At 36.9% G+C, this 19295-nt stretch overlaps 1 protein-coding gene across 1 annotated transcript; it reads left to right on the top strand.

The window, feature by feature from the left end:
- The first annotated feature begins 901 nt into the window (after positions 1–901).
- On the top strand, positions 902–16514 carry cratb (carnitine O-acetyltransferase b). The gene is made up of 15 exons (XM_042434779.1): positions 902–1296; positions 1886–2110; positions 3486–3604; positions 4329–4382; positions 6029–6194; positions 7821–7995; positions 9195–9285; positions 9877–9964; positions 10072–10172; positions 11311–11430; positions 12303–12425; positions 13703–13838; positions 13927–13989; positions 14107–14244; positions 15635–16514. The coding sequence occupies exons 1-15, from the start codon at positions 1246–1248 to the stop codon at positions 15836–15838; spliced, it is 1854 nt and encodes a 617-aa protein (XP_042290713.1). The 5' UTR covers positions 902–1245; the 3' UTR covers positions 15839–16514.
- Positions 16515–19295: the final 2781 nt, after the last annotated feature.

Below are 19295 nucleotides of genomic sequence, written 5' to 3'. Positions count from 1 at the left end.
GGCGGCACATGGTGGCCCAACACCTTACTAAGACACTTTAAGACACTTTATATGTATATATAGTGGATATTGCACCACACTGTAGCAGCATGTTACACCAAGATTTAAATAGAACAATAGAATTTTATAATACATTATAAATAATACCTACAACATTGTAAGAATGCTGTAAATACATGAATACAGCGAGAGAGAGAGAATACTTTTTAAGAAAACCATGATGAAATAAACACAAACTTTAAAGGTATTTATATTTTGTGTGCTCTCTCAATATGCAAAGTCAAATAAAGAGAAACATTTAGGACAAAACAAAGAAATTATAAGAAGAAAAAAAGAAACTAGGAGGACGATGAAATGCCATTGTTCAATATCTATATAATTTATAATATATAATATATAATATATAATATATAATATATAATTATGTAAAATAACACTGGACAAAATATTTGTGTTGAAACCGGAAATAAACATTTTTTTCTGTGTAACTCTAAAAATCCCAAACTCACATGAGGCAGTATAATCTAAAAGAAACATTCTTTTAATTATTTTTTTAAAATCATTTTTACTGAGTACAGTTTCATGAGATAACTAAAATTTGCTTATATCAGTTTCCATGAGGTAAAACAAATAAAGTAGTTTGTAGTTTTTTAATCACTGTTTTTATTGTGTTTTTAACATTTGAAACTTGGGGGAAAAAATCATTTATACAACTTTATAAATTTATAATAAATAATATATGTAATAGAATACAAATATACAGTACGAGAGATTTGAAGCCATACCAGGAAGAAGAAGAAGAAGAAGAAGAAGAAGAAGAAGAAGAAGAAGAAGAAGAAGAAGAAGAAGAAGAAGAAGAAGAAGAAGAAGAAGAAGGAGGAAGTGTAACAGCGCTACTCTGTGGTCAGATGCGGTGTTGCACGCAGGTGACGCAGCTGTTTACGGAAACACGTTTACGTCAACACGTGTGCAGGCTTGTAGCTTCAGTCCAGCTCTGTACGTGAATCTTTGCATGATCGCAGTGTGAAGGATTAAAAACACCGAGAGGGAGTCTTTTTTTGCGCGGATGTTTTCAAACTCGGATCTACATCCACCGTGCAGAAGAAGCAGGGCTGGACTTCAGTCTGACGATCTGACCCTGTGGAGCCTGTGCAGAAGTTGTCAGTATAAAAGCAAAGTTGCTTTAAAAAAAAAAACTGAACTGACTCAGATGCAACAGAGGGTGGATTTCTGATTTGAGGAAATATGATTTTGAGGAAAATTCAACCACGGGCCTACAGAGCTTGGCTGTCTCGGGTGAGTCTTGTTTTGTGTGTGTGTTTTTACTGGAGGAGCAACACTGCTGCTGACATATTGGCCCGGATCCTCACGTAGAGTGTAGTTATTATAACAAACGAGGAAGAAGCAGCTGATCGTGTTTCCACAATCATATCTTTCACACTTCCTATTCCTGATACGCCCTAGTCCTGCCCTCCTTTTTTTATTGGCATTTAATCAAACTCTCCTGGAAGTCACTGCATGGTGCTGACAAACAGTTTACTCTACTGCAGTGGTTCTCAAAGTTGGGTCTGAGGGCCCCCAGGGGTCTTTAAGGGGGCTCCAGGGAGTCTTCAGCAAAAAGAGGAATCATTTATTTTAACTATAATTCCATCCATAAGTAACACAATGACAGAATATATGACTATTTTTGGGGACCCTGGGACAAAATCTTATCAAATGGGGGTCCGTGATCTAATTTGTGTCAGTTTAGGGGTCCTTGGTGTGAAAAAGTTTGAGAACTGCTGCTCTACTGTACCAACACTATGATTACATTTTAAAAAGTTGAATTTTACCAATAAATAGTGCGATAAACAAATAGATTTCACTTAAATCTCTCTCCTTCTAGGTGTCGTTGAGGCAGGAGCTGTGTTTCTTCTCCTCTGTGCCCTTCCAGCCGGTGCCCCCTCTGGCTGAGACCCTGCAGGGCTACCTGAGGGCCCTGGAGCCCCTGCTGCCCCCCGAGGAGCTCAGGCACACCCGCAGGATGGTGCAGGATTTCGGCAGGCCGGGTGGTCTCGGCACGCATCTGCAGGAGGGGCTGGAGAAGAGAGCAAGACACACCAAGAACTGGGTCTGTGTCTGTTGTGTTAGTGTGGGAAATGTGACAGATGGATGTGGGTGTGTTTTTTAAAGCGTGGAGAGAGATGCTGGAATGTGTTTGGAGCATTCATGGGTGGTAAAACACCACCTGCACTTGACTTCTTGTAGAAAAGTGAACTCTGACACTAAATATTTGAGTTTTTAAATGTGTTTTTCGGGTTATTTTAGTGATTTAAGTATTGAAAAGCATTAAGCCTTCAAAGGTTTATCCCAACAAAAAAACATGTCAATAGGGCTGCCACAAATTATTATTTTCATTATCAATTAATGTGCTGATTGTTTTCTTGATTTTGTCTATAAAATGTCAGAAAACAGTTTCATTATAATTCTTAACCACCCAAGGTGACGTCCTCAAATGTTTTGTTTTGCCCGACCAACAGTCCAAAACCCAAAGATATTAGTTTATTGTCATATATGACAAAGACAGACATAAAATCCTCCCAATTTAGAAGCTGGAACGAGCAAATGTTTGTCATTTCTGCTTAAGAAGTGACTAAAACACTTATTTGATTATCAAATAGTTGCCGATTTATATTCTGTTAATCGACTAATTGTTGCATCTCTACATGTTAACTTGAAAACATTCAGAAAACGCAGCCAAGGCTGGACAATCTCTTCAGTTTAGAGCTGAAAAGGTTAGTCAATTAATTGATTAGTATATCCGTATTCATAGATTTCTTTTTTTTTTAGTAAAAATGCAATAAATATTTGCTGGTTGTCTTTGTCTTCTATGACAGGAAATTGAATATTTTAGGGGTTTGGACTGACAAATAATGAAAGTTATCTTCAGTTGCAGACATATTTTTCCACAAGACCTCATTAAAAAAATTTATTATTTTAAAATAGTGTATTATTTTAATAAGGTCACACCACTGTAACTGTGGGATATGTGTCACATTTTATAATTCAGGTAATTCTATGAAAAACTAGTGATTTTTTTTTTTTTAAAAAGCCCGATGTTGACGTGCAACAGAACACAACTTGTTGCTTGTCTCATGGCTGAATATTCCATCAAATTTAATTAAAATCTATTAACTAGTATTTGAATTTTGAACAGGACCATAGACATAACCTCCATGGTGAGAAAATAAATGTGTAAATTTGAAGAATTTTTTTTCCATTTCATGAATCCACCATCAGTCTTTCTGAGCTCTTTACATCATCACTGTAGTTACGTCTCAACCACGAAGTTTACAACCTTTTGTCTGAACATTTATGTTCTGCTGCTCAAGTAATTATATGTCCTTTGTGTGTGTGTGTGTGTGCGTGTGTGTGTGTGTGTGTGTGTGTGTGTGTGTGTGTGTGTGTGTGTGTGTGTGTGTGTGTGTGTTGTCTCTCCCCTGTAGATCTCAGACTGGTGGGTGCAGTTGGCGTACCTGGAGAGCAGACAGCCGCTGCCCGTGCACTCGAACCCGGCCATCTCTCTTCCCAGGAGAGATTATAATGACTGGAGGAGCCAGTTAGTGTGAGTGAACACATACTGTACTAATATAGACTAATACACACAAACACTGACACAGCAGAGCAAACACTATCCCCTCACACAGTACATTGTTAACATGGGCTGCAACTAACGATCATTTTCATTATTGATCAATCTGCTGATTATTTTCTTGATTAATTGTTTTGTCTATAAAATGTTAGAAAATAGTGAAAAATGCCTGTTTAAATGTCTCAGAGACCATGTTGACGTCTTCAAATGTCTTGTTTAGTCTGATCAAAAGTCCATAATCCAAAGACAGAAGCTGCATCCACTGAATATTTGGTATTTTTGCTTACAAAATAACTAAAAAGATAATTCGATTATCAAAAGTTTTTTGTTGATAGACTAATCGATCAACTGACTAATCGTTGCAACTCTATTGCAAACCCAACTTTAGAAAAATCTATTTCAATGTGCTTACTTTAAGGGTGAAGTAATATTTTCAGAGTGGTGTAAAACCACGCTCCATTTGTTGAGAAGTTAACAACCATGAAAAATGCTGTTTGTACATGTTCTGTTGTGCATTAATAATCTTTAAAGCATACTTTGAATTGAATTTATTTGATACCTCCATCAGATTTGACTCAATATGAATTGTTTCTGTTCTGCAGATGAATTTTTCACTGTGCGTGTTTCTAACAGACTGACTGTGTTACATAATAAAAAAAAAAAAAAACTTAACCAAAACATGTTTGTTTCCCTCCAGGTTTGCATCCAGACTGATAGCAGCGGTGCTCGATTTCAAGGCCAAAATCAACACGTAAGTCTTCCATGTGTGACTGAACTGGAGCCAAATAAAAAATGACAAAAGACATGAAATTAGTAGTAAATCCTTTTCATGTCTTAAAGGTTAAATGTGATAAGAAGTTTTAATATTTCATACTACAGAGAGTTATTTGCCACAATCAATAGAGTCAGTTATCAGTTTTAAACTGATCGTACAAGCTCTGTAGTCAATCTGCAGTAATCCCCTGACGACTCTTTAATCTGCTGCATTACAGTCTCTTTCACTGGCGGCTATTTTTGTGCTGCAACCTTTCGCCCGACTGGCATCGCCCCGTATTTCTTTACTGTATGAAATTTATTTGTGTCTAAATTTACTTACCCGCTCTGGCTGTAACAGTATCTGTGCAACACCAATAACAACATTACTTAAACGTCTCTGCTGCCGTTTCCATCCTGAACACTCTTCACCCTAAACGCAGCTGAAATACTAGTTGTAAACAGATCCTCAGTCTTTGTTTCAGTCTGTTCAGAGCAGCAGTTTGATGCAGTTTACCACATTTATAATGGAAATATTATCTAATAATTTGTTATAAAGCCAAAACTAAAGTGTTTTGGCCTCTTTCTGCAGTTCTTTTTTGTCCATTTCTCCACTTTTTAAGGCCAAAGCCTGTATTCCAAAAAACATTGTAATCTTTAGTTTATTTCAGATTAACAAAATGAGCATAAAGGAGAAATATCTTCTCCAGTGGTGGAAAGTAACTAAGTACATTTACTCAAGTACTGTACTTAAGTACAATCTTGATGTACTTGTACTTTACTTGAGTATTTCCATTTGATGCTACTTTATACTTCCACTCCACTACATTTCAGATGGAAATATTGTACTTTCTTCTCCACTACATTTATCTGACAGCTTTAGTTACTTTTCAGATGAAGATTTGACACAATGGATAATAAATCAAGCTTTTAAAATACAACACATTGTTAAAGATGAAACCAGTGGTTTACAACATTTTTGGCTTTTGACGTCTTAGAAAAAGCAGTGTGTAGTCGAGGTCACATTTGTTGTTAACAGCTCCACCAAATAGTGATTTTTCCCTCCAAACTTCTCACATGGTTTCAATTGAATAAATGTTCAAATGATCCAATATTTCACCAAAAAACAAAGATTAGAGAAAAAGTCCAAAAACTGAAAACAGATTTGTGTATCAGAACTTTGTTTTTTCTTCTTTCCTCTCCCATTAATCATCTCATGACCCCTCAGATTTTTGAACCTTAGGTTGGGAACCACTGGACTAAACTAGCTAACTGTATATAGAGTAGTTCAAACTAGCTCCACCTCCAGCAGCTACAACAGTAACATGCTGCTTACACACTGATGCTTCAATATTAATAATCTAATGATGTCATACATAATAATATATCAGTCAGAGGGACCAAACCACTACTTACTGCAATACTTTAACTACATTTTGCTGCCAAAACTTATGTACTTTTACTTATGTAGGATTTTTCATGCAGGACTTGAACTTGTAATGGAGTTTTTTTTACATTGCTGTATAGGTACTTTTACTGAAGTAAAGGATCTGAATACTTCTTCCACCACTGCCTTCCTCTCCGTCCAGGTGCTTCCTTTGATTCAAATGAAAAAAATCTCCATCTCTCTCTTGTCTCTGTTAGTGGCAAGCTGCCAGTCGAGTACATGCGAGGGAAGCCTCTGTGCATGGAGCTCTACCCGCTCCTCTTCTCCTCCTGCAGGATCCCGGGTCCCAAACACGACTACATCGCTCACCACGGCAGCTCCCGGCATTCGCCAACACACATCACAGTGGTCAGGAACTACCAGGTGGGATGTGATCAGATGATACTATCAGAAATCTATTGTTCTCTTTTGTTTACCTCTGTCATTGTTATTTTTTGGGATTACAAGTTATATGACATGGCAGTCTGTCAGATGGCATAAAATAACCTCATTGTAATGATAGGAATCTTGTGCAGTCACAACTACAGTTTTGTTTTTGTTAGCTTTATTAAGATTAAACCAATTACAAGCACACCAAGTCTTGTAATCAGGAGTCACGTGGATGTACAAGAAGCTTATTTAAAGATTTTGGCAGACAGAGGAATCAAAATAATCAAAATCAATTTAATCTCAGTGCTTTTAATTTCAGATAAGCCTAAAGCCGACGTCTTCATATCGGATTAAAACATGAGAAATGGCTGAATGTGAGCCAGGAGTCATTTAAGTTGAGGTTCTTACTTTGAACTTTGAATTTTCAGTTTGTTTCACTTGAAAAATGCCAGGAAATTCAGTTTTAATTTGGTGCTTCTATTTGGTACGTCTTGCACTGATCTCATGAGTCCATATAAATCAAACTAAAGGGGCAGGTATACTCCATCAGACGTGCCTGTCAGATGGTCCAATAGTTTCAGAAACCCTCTCCACCCACTTCACGCAGTGAAAGGTCAGCTGTGTGGAGGTCTCAGTCATGACACAGCTATTTATTTCACTTTTCACATGAACAACTGAGTGCAACACTATGAATGTCTTCCAGGAGAGACAAAAAGAAAAATATGTGCCGTTATCCCCACATTTAAATGATATCACATCTCCTGATCTGATTGAACATAAAGCAACTTTAACATAAATGTCATGCAGCGTGCAGTAGTTATGAATGAATCACAGGGTTAAACTGGACATTTCAAACTACATGGGGTTTTAATGATACTGGTTTTTGCTCTTTTTGCAAACATGATGGTCTACAAATGGGTTATATTATAGGCCCATCTATTGTTCTTTGGCAATTGAAAAATAAAGGCTTAACTCAGCTATTTCCTGAAATAATCAATTTATCTTTTGGCCTAAAAAATATCAGAAAATGGTGAAAAATGCCACAATCACAGTTTCTCAAAGCTCATTCTCCCACCTTCATATTGCTTTTTTTTGTCCAGCAAAGAGCCTTAAATCCAAATATATTCACTTTAATATTAGTGACCCTAAGAAAACCAGCAAATATTCACATTTTAAAAGTCAGAACCTGTGAACTTTTGGCACTTTTGCTTAAAGACAGACTGAAACGATTCATTTGTTATGAAAATATCAAGTGTGACGTCTCATGAGATCAGATTTGTTTTGTTTGTGTTAACAGCAGCAGTGCTGCACATGTTGGCATGCATGGTGGTGATTGTGAAAGAGAAATACTCCAGAGGCCAAATAAATCACCGCAAATATGCTCACAACTAACACAACACACCCTCTGCATCTTTTATTACATTTTAAATTACATAAGCACAAAATGCAAGGTTGTGTAGAGTTCTGTTTAGGTCAGGATGAAAGTGTTGACACCTGTTGTTGCTCAGACAACATAAATAAAAAAAAATCATATCTCTTAACACTTTCTACACTTTAGCAAATCATCTGCTGATAAAGGACAGATCTTTCTCCTCACACTGTCTTGTCTCTTGCTCACAGTTCTTCCAACTGGAGGTTTACAACAGCGACGGCTCTCGAATGACCGAGAGTCAGATCCACTCGCAGCTGCTGAGGATCAGGTCTCAGTCCTGGAAGACCGACAAAGAGCCCATGGGCATCCTCACCAGCGAGCACCGCCACACCTGGGGACAAGCTTATAACCGCCTGCTGAAAGGTAGATCGCAGGACTACACACACAAACCTGTTGAAGGAAGAGTGAAAATTAGAGGAATAAAGGATATAATAAGAAATAGGGTGGGAAAGAAAATAAATTAGGATAAGAAAACTTCTTGTAGATATAAAAATATGTCTGATTTGTGTTCATTCTTAAGGTTATACTGGTGGAATTATGTGTTTTAACCCATTAATTGCAATTTCTGTACACCCAAAAGTGCTAATAATCATTTTCTAAAGCATACCACAAGTTTTTTTAATATTCCATTTTTCATTTTCATCTCACTACGTTATCAAAATCAACTCGTAGAGGAACCTGTCATCCAAGACTAAACAGAAAAAAAAGTTTGGGCAAAAACTAAAATTAAATTAAATAATAATGAGTAAAAAGTTTGATAACCAACAAAGTCAAAAACAAACAAAAAAAAAGATTAAAATTTAACAAGGTTGAATTACCCCAAATTAAAAACATTTCATTTAATAAAAACAGAAAGCAGCTTCATCAGATTTTATGTGATAAACCTGTCGGAGCTTCTAAAAGAAAGATGTTGCTGTTTGTTGTCAAAGTTACCTTCTGAAAGGAAAAATTTCTTTTTACAAATTCTTTACACATTATATAAATTTCACCCTGTTAGAGTTAGGTCACTGTTCATCTTGGGGTTCGACAATGCAGCTTGTGAATGAAGCCGACTCCTGAAACTCAGATGTCAGAGCTTCCTTGAACACACCACAAAGGAGCTGTGTTTCTCATCCCAGCTCTTCTCTCCATTACACTGCACAGACTTTAAAAAAAACATAAATAAAGCTGACTAATTGATCACTGTAATGGACTGATTACTTATCCCAATCAAGTGCCTGCACATTGGTTCGCTGGCACGTACAGAAGCGAGGAAATCAATGATGCAAAGTGTGTTTGACTTGTAGTTAATGAGCTGAAATGTGCAAAATCAGCAAGGAAAAATATGTAGATAACTATAATAATAGACATGTTTCATTTGACCAAACCACAACAAATGTCCATAATATGTTTTGATAAATTTGTGTTTGTGTGGCATCACAATAATAATTTGATTTTGGACTTGCAGTTTCATATTGAAAAATGTAAGGTTTATTTTAAACAAACCTTTTTTGCTGAGTGTTTGTTTCTCTTTTTCTTTTTTTTTTGTCTGTGTCTCCTTCCTCGCTCTCTGTGTGACTCAGATAAACTAAACAGGGAATCAGTGCGGGTGATAGAGAAGGGACTTTTCTCCTTGTGTCTGGATTCTCCAGTCATGAGGATATCAGATGAGAAGTAAGCACACACACACATAATCCACACTCAGGTATTTCTGTGTTTGCGCTGTATGTTGTGTAATCCTCTGTGTGTGCTCAGATATCATTGTCCTGTCTGTTGACATTTAGTCTTAAGCAATAAGTGTCACTTCCTGTAGTGACAATACTTTGTTTGCAGCTTTGTGTCTAAAAAAATGTGACACCCGTATTAAATCTGTATGTCTGAGATGTTAAATATCACTTTTCAAATCCCTTAATGTTCTTCTTAAAGTTGAGATGAAATGAAAACTGACTTATTTAACAATATGTGCCAAAAAAAATACAAAAACAAATTAATTCCTTTGTATTCTTATATCAAAATCCAATCATGTTTTCTTCCTGTAAAACAAAATATGACGTGTGCTTACATAGGCTTGAACCAACCAATTTCAACCAATAATATCATGACACTCACCTATCAATCAATCAGAGCTAAGCTTCATTATGACACGCCCACTTTCCTCCCAACGTTATGTCATAATCTAATAAGTTAGATACTTTCAAAATGCCGTTTCATCAGGACTTTATATATGTTTAATGTTAATATGTTTGTTCCGTCTTTGATTGACAGGTATGCCAGCCGTAAGGCAGCCCAGATTCTGCATGGAGGCGGGACGTTTTCCAACAGCGGCAACCGCTGGTTTGATAAAACATTGCAGGTGAGCTGCAGGATGATTCATGTATGACAAAAAAGAAAAAAATAGTTTACCTAACAATCACTGATACAGATTAGATTAACTCCTCCTGACTGTGTTTGTTTGAACAGTTTGTGGTGGGTGAGGACGGCTCATGGGGTCTTCTGTATGAACCGGCAACAGCTGAGGGTCCACCCATAGCAACACTGCTGGATCATATCCTGGAGTACTGGTGAGATAAAGGGTTAATACCAGTCATATCCTGATGTATTGAGGTTTTTTAAGGATAACCAGCAAACCAAACCAACAATTAATTCATATACTTACAAGTATTGTGTATCCAAAGCCTGATATATCGTAATCCTCTGTTGATGTCCAAAAAAATTTGTTTACAGAGCTCCGCCAGCTCTCGCCTTTTGCTACATAGTAAATTTGACAGGCCTTGTCCACGTTAATACGGATATTTTCCTCTACATTTTGGCCTCTCATTCACACCCACACAATACTTGTAAGTAGGATGAGTTCATTGTTGGTGTGGCTCTCAGCAGAAATCAGCAGCCTCATCTTTTAATATTTTTGTGTTTAAGACGTTTCCTTTATTGGCTCTGAATTTACCGCCCACCAAACACCAAATGTCAGTAGAATTTTGTCTGGCAGATCATTTTTTCCTTGTTGGCTGCCGTACAGTCTAACTCAAAACACACTCCTTTGTGAACTTTCGACCCATGTTGTTCATTTAACAACATAAGAAAAATTAGGGATTTTTTTCTAAAATAATCAGCAGATTAATTGATAATGAAATTTATCTCTAAAGTATCATAAATTGTGTCTCCAGTTTAATTGTCTTTTAGCTTTACATACGAACTTTGGCAACTTTAACTTTAAGCCTTGATTGTTACCAGAACATCATTATTTATAGACGTGCATATAAATCTTGTTTGCCTGGGTGTGAAGTATTGTACCCTATAGGGTACAGTCGATACTCTCAACATCCACTAGACAATGTAAACGTTATTTTTAGCATTATGCTCTGTGGTCAATTAGATGCAGATTTATTTTCTATTTCAATCTGTCCAGGACCTGACAAATGGCAACACTACTTTCAGTGTGAGGATGGCAGCAAAAAGTAGCCAAGAAGATGCTAAAATTAGCACAAAAACAAAAAAAAAGATGTTCTCACATAATTTTCATTCATTCTTGTTACCAAAATATCTCATCACAAATGGTTGATCATTATTTTGAGGCAGAAAAATAACTTGCCATGCGTAGATTTTTTGTGGATTTCATGAGCGTCCAACACTCACACACACACACACACACACACACACATTATGAAACAATGACATTAATTTGTGTTTTCTTCACTGCAGTAACAATCCAGACCCAAAGAGAGCGCCGCTGGTCCCTCTGCCGATGCCCAAGAAGCTTTACTTTCACATCGACCGAGAAATCAAGAGAGACATAGAGCACGCCAAGCAGAACCTCGATATGTAAGTATCAGTTTCCTCACATGTTCTCACAAACAGGGTGGAGTGTTTTTAAGTGTGAAAGTCTCTGCAGAATACTCATGTCATGATAAGAGAATAATGTACTCGCTCTGCAGTGTAAGCCAGATGTTTGCTTTTGATTCAAATTTCAACAAAGCTGAAATGAAACGCAGGAGTGTAAACAAATTTATCTTCCTCTCTGTGTTAATGTAACCTTGGCCAAACGGAAAGCTCTCATTGGCTTAGCTGCCTCTTCGAATCCCTCAGAGGTCATTATTGTGATCTAGACCTTTCAGTCTAGTGCCTTCCCGACCACAAGACCTCATACACTGTGGTATAATTTTAGAGCGCTCCAAAATTCAGCTGCCAAGATCTAAATGGGGAATAAAGCTTTTACTAACTGTTAAATTTGAAGAGGAGATATGTAAACAATGGCCTCACAAAACCCACTTACATAATTACCTGCAGTGTAATTAGAAAATCTCTATATTGCAGTATGAAAAGTATTTTTCACATTGCCATAATTACCATGTAACAGTATAGATAATACAAATTAAATTTTCCACCCACCAAACACCAAATGTCAGTAGAATTTTGTCTGGCGGATAATTTTGTCCTTGTTGGCTGCCACACAGATTAACTGATATTGAAATTTATCATAAAGTATTGTAAATTGTGTCTCCAGTTAAATTGCCTTTTAGCTCTACATATGTAGCTGCTGAGGCCAAACTTTGGCTACTTTAACTTTAAACCTTGATTGTTTATTCGCTGAAGAAGAATATAAGATTTGACTAAAAGCTCCCCAAAAAGCTAGCGAGTGAATTTTGAGATTAGAATAATTTATCAGAAAAATGTTTTTTTTTGTTTTTCTGCAGACTGATCAACGACCTCGACGTGAACGTGTTCAACTTCAAGAGGTTTGGCAAAGAGCTTCCCAAACAGCACAAGCTGAGTCCAAACTCCTTCATCCAAGTCGCCCTGCAGCTGGCCTACTACAGGTAAGAAAAACGATGTTGTCACTGGTTTCAGCAGATTCAGGTGACAAAATCCTGCTGTTTAGTATTTGCATTGACGCAATAATGTAACTATTCAAAGAAGACGTAACATACTCTTGAATTTATCAGCAATTAAACATACTCTTGCTCCATTCAGTACGCTCAGGGGTTTTGCTGATACAGCCTTAATTCGACCTCACCTTATTATGACCAGTAGCTTATGGTGGCTAATGTTAGCTAATAATAAAAACAAGTGACAGCACTGATCCTTCTCTGCTCATGTTCCAGTAAAACTCCTCTCAGACATGCTCCCCTTTATGTTAAACTGATGGCAATATAACATGTCAGTCTCAAACACCCCTGGTCACTTCTACATAACAGTCTCAACAGCAGTCTTACTGTGTTGGACCCAGTCACATTTCCATATCACTTTGAACACAACACAAGTCTTTTTACAAGGTAAAACATGGAGAGAGAGAAATGTGCATCTCGTTTCACCTTCTAACACGTCTGTTTTAAATTTAATATCTCAGTCTTCATCTTTTTATGCACAAAACCAAAGGAAACACTATGAATGAGTCAATTTTAAGGTGTTTAGGAGATCAATTTTCTCATATCAGATCAGTAGGAGATTGGCAACTTAACTTCCTGTCATTCAATGATTGTGCAAGTTACATATGTAGTTACGTAAGTTTTACAATCCATCACTGATGCAGACTACGAAAGGACAAAAAAAAAAGTCTCATTCCTGGCTATCATAACATTTCAACACACTCACTCTCTCTACTCAGCTGCCAAATATTACACAAGCATTTTCTCTCTCCTGAAAATCTTGTGTCATGTTTGAACGAAGCCGTTAGATGTGATTTAAAAGTCACTAAATGTCTGAAATGACAAAAAAAAACAAAAAACGTTGTATTTCATGTGTAATGTTTTGCTGTTCGGAGCATTCCAGGGAGTTATGTCTCCTGTAATTTGCCCAGTTCCACATAAGTTAGTGATTTCCTACGATTCCAAGACAAATAGCAGAGAAAGAAGATGATCATGTAGTTTCCTGTCACAGCTGGACAGAAAGTTTTTGAACACAGGGGTGAGTCTGCTACCCTGCAGCAAAAAAAATATTCTGTATTTGGATCATTTGTTTCTGTCTTTCCTTTGTCGTTTGTCTTAAAAGCAGAGGACTGATTTGTGATTGTGATTGAAGATTGAAACCTGCAGTTTTGAGCTTTAAGATTTCACACAGTGTTTTTTTTTTTTTTAAATTTAATTTTTGTTTGTAGAGTTCACAATGAGGTCTGTCCCTCCTGTGACATCGCCACTCTGAGGATGTTTCGAGGAGGAAGAACAGAGTACATCCGCTCGCCCACAAATCAAACGCTCAACTTCATACGTGCCTTTGACGATCCAACTGTTTCGGTGAGAGCTCGTTCGGTTTCAGGTGCTTCAATAGTGAGGAAATTTGGTATGTCTTGTAATAATCGTGCGTATTATTAACGTGTTGCAGCGTGAAGCAAAGCTGCAACTGTTAAGAGAAGCTGTTGACGCCTACACAGCTCTGACTAATCAGGTAAATACCAAGAAAACTAAACCTTCAACAGTATTTGTCATTTATCTGTTATTAACAGATAAACTCTTATCTTTTATTATTTCATGTCCGCTGTCGCCCGTCCTCTGATCCGTTCAGGCGCTCAAAGGACACGGCATTGACTGCCACCTGCTGGGGCTGAAGCTGCAAGCCATCGAGGAGGGACTGAGCATTCCCAAAGTCTTCATGGATACAGCTTACGGGCTGGCGACACACTGGAAACTACGAACTGGGCAGGTGTGTTTGTGTGTTGAGAGATTTCTTTGACAGGAAGTATTTAAAGTCATGTAACCCATCAGGAAGTGGGAATTTTGTTGTTTTTGTTATTTTAGATGATACTATGAATATATGAGAGAGAGTTCTCTATCAGCAGTTTTCATGTTGTTCTGGAGCATGTGATGGTCTCTTAAGATCGCACATTTACTGCCATCACTATGCATTTTGGGAATTTCCAAAGAAGGACACGTAGATCTGGAGTTTAATTTGCTTCCCCAAGTTCAGCTGTAAACCTACCAGCTGATTCAGCTTTAGTTTTGTTCTCGATGACCGGAGCTCATGTGGTTTTTATGGCCTGTTGTAATTTCCCCGGTTTTATCAGTCACATTTTGTGATATCGGTCTTTTACAGCGTAGCTACCTGCTGAATATACTGTGACCTCTTGATTCCAACATCATGCTGCTGATCAAAACACTTTTCCTTTACTTCACCGTTTCACACTTTATTCAGTCTAAACTGTTCAACATATAATTTACATGAATAAACACACTACAAGTCAACATTAATCTTGTGTTGTAGATTAATTAGAAGAGGAGTTACCACATGTTCTTTTAATATCAAGAACATCCTGCTTGCAATACAGTGTAGTCTAATTTAAAAGGTTTTGCCCCATTAAACTCAATTCAACATGGTTTTGTTAATAGATTTGAATTGTTTTGTAATGACAGCAGCTGTTTATAGTTAAGGTGAGGTCATACGAACAGCGTGAAGAGCAAAATCATTTTGCAAAGGAGTCATCCTCAGTTGTGTTTTTTTTATTGGGCAGACAAATTGCAGTACTGAAAGTCATTAATCATTTTCTGGAGATTCCCTGGAAGTTACTACATTGTTTCACCTAATTTTGGGGTCAGAGATTAAATTTTCAAAGCAACTGGTACTTGTTTGGTTAGGTCTGTGCCGAAATGTCTGTCTTTGTGCTCAGCCATGTAATTTAATGAAAAGATTTCTGAGACATCTTTCAGAGTGCCAAAGCTTTTTTGATTTTTGGATAAAAACATGTACCATCAGACTATAAAGATTTATACCATGATACCTATCCCTTTAATCTCGATTGGATTTTTAATATTCAATATATACATTTTTTTTTAAATTAATTTGGTGAAATATTTTGATATGTCACATATTTATTGCTGGATTAGCCAAAAACGGACATTTTAATCATTAACATTTTCTCATAATTAGAGCACATTCTCTATAATTTAGAGCACATAGGTATTGTCTTCAAATGTTGTGTTTTCTTTGACCAGATCAGTTTAATATCATGTATGACAAATGATGAGAAATGACCAAAACGATTAATTGTTTATGAAAATACTTCATTCATGTTTTCCTCTCTCTCGCCCCCCTTTAGGTGCCTGCAAACACAGACAGTGTGATGTGTTTCGGGCCCCTCGTTCCTGACGGTTACGCCATATGTTACAACCCTCAGGCAGACCACGTCCACTTTTCCATAACTGCCTTCAACTGCTGCGAGGAGACACATGCAGAAACATTAGCCCTCACCCTGAAGGACACCCTGTGTCAGCTACAGGAACTACTGCAGCCTACCGTGTAGCGCTGCTCCTGCAGTTTGTCCGATGAGAAAAATATTTTGTCTTGATGAGGCTTGTTTTTGACATGGATATGTTCCCAAGTATGCCACTTGTAACGCTTCACTACAGCAGTTGATTCTGAAAGAGCATTAATGACTGAACTTGGTTGCTCTGAGGTGCTTATGGTGCTTTTTTTATGCTTTGGATGAAGCACTTCATCTCCTACCTTTTTATTGCAAAAGCTGAGCAAGCAAGTTGCATGTAGTTGCCACAGTGGAAGCGTCTAACACTGTCTTTTGGATGAAAACAAAACAAAGTCGAAGCCTATCTGACACTCCAGCATTAATCAGAACAAGCCAGAGCATATGTGTTTAAACTGACTGCACTTCTTTTACCAGGCATGAGATGACGAGTAGCCTTCCAGCGTCATCTACAGAGAGAATATTTGATTTATATGTTGCACTGCCACCAGAGTTAATTGACAAAATGTTTATGGAAACATTTGATTTTTGCAGGTTTAACAAGTTTGAGTTTGAAAAGGACCAAAAGCCAAGAAGCTGGTTGTCATTGGTGATTGTGCGAAGATGTGACAGGTACTTTTGTTGTTGAGATGAATGTGATGTTTGGCTTTGGCCCCCTCGGTGGGGCGTGTTCGCTATCAACTTGCAGGGCTGGTTAATAAAGCCTGTCATCACATGATTTACTTGTTTAAATGCTTTCTGTGTGTGTGTGTGTGTGTTTGTGTAATAACTATGAGTGCCTGACAGTGATTGAGGGGGAGGACAAATTCCTCAGAGTTATGTTTGTTTTGTATTAACTGGTGCGCAGATGTTATGGCATCCCTACAACAATCAGTGAGCTATTTAAACTCTGCAGCAAAACACAAGACGTCATGCTCACAGTGATTTCTGCAGCAGCTACGAGGGTCAGGACATGACGACCAACAGGTCAAACTGAGCAACAGCCCCAAAGGCCACATATTCATTGTGTGTCAGTTTGATTAATTGCAAATATGTTAAGGAATATGCACCAATTAGATGCAATAGTTTACTGTATTGTAGAGGACCCTGTGTCAAATGTATATGGTGTATATTCCTAAATAAATTTGTGTTTATTCAAATTAGCACAAACAGGTGTTCAATAAGGGCTGCAGACAAGTTTTTCTTCTACTTGTTATAGAAATGTTTTATACTTCAAGACAGATGTTTAAAAAAATACTGCAGCTAAACAACTCTTTGATTTGGAAATGTAATAATGCAATACAGTGATATTCTGCAGAAGCACCAACGTTTCCTGATTCCACAGATTCCACTTGAGCTCAAGAGCTTCTGACCGTCAAGTTGTTAGAACTGTATTGTTCAAACTTCCGGTTATTCTGAGCACCTCTTGAAAGGTTTGTCCTTGCTTAAGAGTTGAGCAAGTTTGAAGTTGAAGTTAAAAGTGCTCAGATTAATTGAACATGACAGCTTCATCTACTGAGAACTGCTTTATTATTTGTGTATTTTTATTAGATAATTTCATATAGTTTATCATAGTAGTTCATTAAAAAAACTTGCCCACATGTAAATAATATTTGCAGAAAAATAGTTTTTACAGATTTTATAGATAATTATACTTGAAAACAATGAGAAAACACCTGCAAACTGCCCATATACCTGATGAAGTTCAGACACACCGAAACATAAGTTAATAAGTTTTCAAGTTGCATTTTCTGCTGACGCACCTGTTGGATATTCAGGTATCTGACAGCAGACAACAGTAACTACAAAAACAGTGAAGTTGAGAAAAAAAGGATTTTGAAGTTTCAAGGTGTAACATAAGTTCAAACCTTAAACTCTGTCAATAAAACAGAAGAAAAGTCATAAAATGAGACACTACAGTGTGTTTGGACAATCAAGTTAGGCAGGTTAGATTTTAGCTGGGCAGGTTTATTTGTATAGCACATTTCAACAACAAGCCAGTTCAAAGTGCTTTACATAAAACATAAAAGGCATCAAGACAGAATGTAAAAGCTACACAAGGTCATATAAAAAGACAATTAAATACAATTTAAAAGTGATTAAATAAGCTGAAATAGAATAAGACAGATAAAACATTAGAGTAAAAGTTACAGTGCAGTGTAAGATATTAATAAAAAGCCTCATATTTGATTTAATAAAAGGCAGCGGCAAACAGAAAAGTCTTCAGCTGTGATTTGAAAGAACTGAGAGTTGCAGCAGACCTGAAGTTTTCTGGGAGTTTGTTCCAGATATGTGAAGAATAAAAATTAAATGCTGCCTCCTCATGTTTAGTTTTGACTCTGGGGAAAGAAAGCAGACGTGTCCCAGACGACCTTAGAGGTCTGGATAGTTAATAACATAGCAGAAGATCAGGAATGTATTTTGAAAACCAGTCAGTGCTTTATAAACCAACAGCAGTATTTTAAAATCAATTTGTTGACAGACAGGAAGCCAGTGTAAAGATCTGAGAACTGGAGTGATGTGATTCACTTTCTTGGTCTTAGCAGAACTAGTTTATCTCATAGACAGGCTAAGCTATGAGTTAGCTAATATTGCTTTTTGTTTTCATTATGATTTAATTTAGCTACTGTCTTATTTATGTGGTACAACAGTTCAGTAAAAGTCAGCACATTTTTTTATCTTTGGTTTTTACATGTTTTGTTGTAATTTTACATGTTTCTTTATTACATATTTCTATGATATAATCATTTTTATGTGGTAAAAAATCAGACTCTGGTCTTATCTCTGGTATGTATTGGATAAAGTTAGTTAATGAACACAAGTGCCTTTTGACAGAATATACCTTTGATAGATCAAGATGTTAATTGATGTTGTTGATTAGAAAAAGAAGCATCTCAATAATAAGATTATTAAACATAACTCTACTATGTTATTACTCCTTTTATTATTACTTTATATTAGTGGTTTTCAAAGTGGGGTCCGGGGACCCCCTGGGGTCCTTGAGGGAGTTCCAGGGGAATAATTTATTTTCACCATAATTACATTCATGAGTAACACAATGATTGATTGATTTGATTGATTTATTGACTGGGACAGTGTGCAGTTTGAAACACTGAAGACGCACTGCACCAAAGTTAGCTTGAAGCTTATTTGCATCTGTAGTCCCCAACAAAAAACATACAACGGCACCATAACAAACAGTGCAAAGCAAAAAAACAAACAAACAAACAAAACACACACACACACAGAACACACCATACAAAATACAAAATACAAAACTACACACAGCACATAACATACACCCACAATGTCAATTAGAAATAATGTCACACAGCTGATTGGTCTTTAGTACACATAATATATGACATATATAAAATCTTATCAGATGGGGGTCGGTGGTCTAATTTGTGTCAGTTTAGGGCTCCTTTATGTGAAAAAGTTGGAGAACAACTGCTTTGTGTAAGTATTATAACCACGAGGGACTGTTATGAAGTGTCCGAGCTACTGATTTGACGAGCTG

Source organism: Thunnus maccoyii, chromosome 15, assembly GCF_910596095.1.
Source record: "Thunnus maccoyii chromosome 15, fThuMac1.1, whole genome shotgun sequence".
Taxonomy (NCBI): Eukaryota; Metazoa; Chordata; class Actinopteri; order Scombriformes; family Scombridae; genus Thunnus; species Thunnus maccoyii.
Note: the sequence above shows the minus strand (reverse complement) of the source record. Positions and strands in the feature narration are given on the sequence as shown.

Excerpts from the sequence above, each read along its gene's own strand:
- cratb (XM_042434779.1), top strand. The coding sequence starts at position 1,246 with ATGATTTTGAGGAAAATTCAACCACGGGCCTACAGAGCTTGGCTGTCT. Across the intron at positions 6,195-7,820 it reads CAGTGGTCAGGAACTACCAG|TTCTTCCAACTGGAGGTTTA; the intron begins GTGGGATGTGAT and ends TCTTGCTCACAG. Across the intron at positions 10,173-11,310 it reads GATCATATCCTGGAGTACTG|TAACAATCCAGACCCAAAGA; the intron begins GTGAGATAAAGG and ends TCTTCACTGCAG.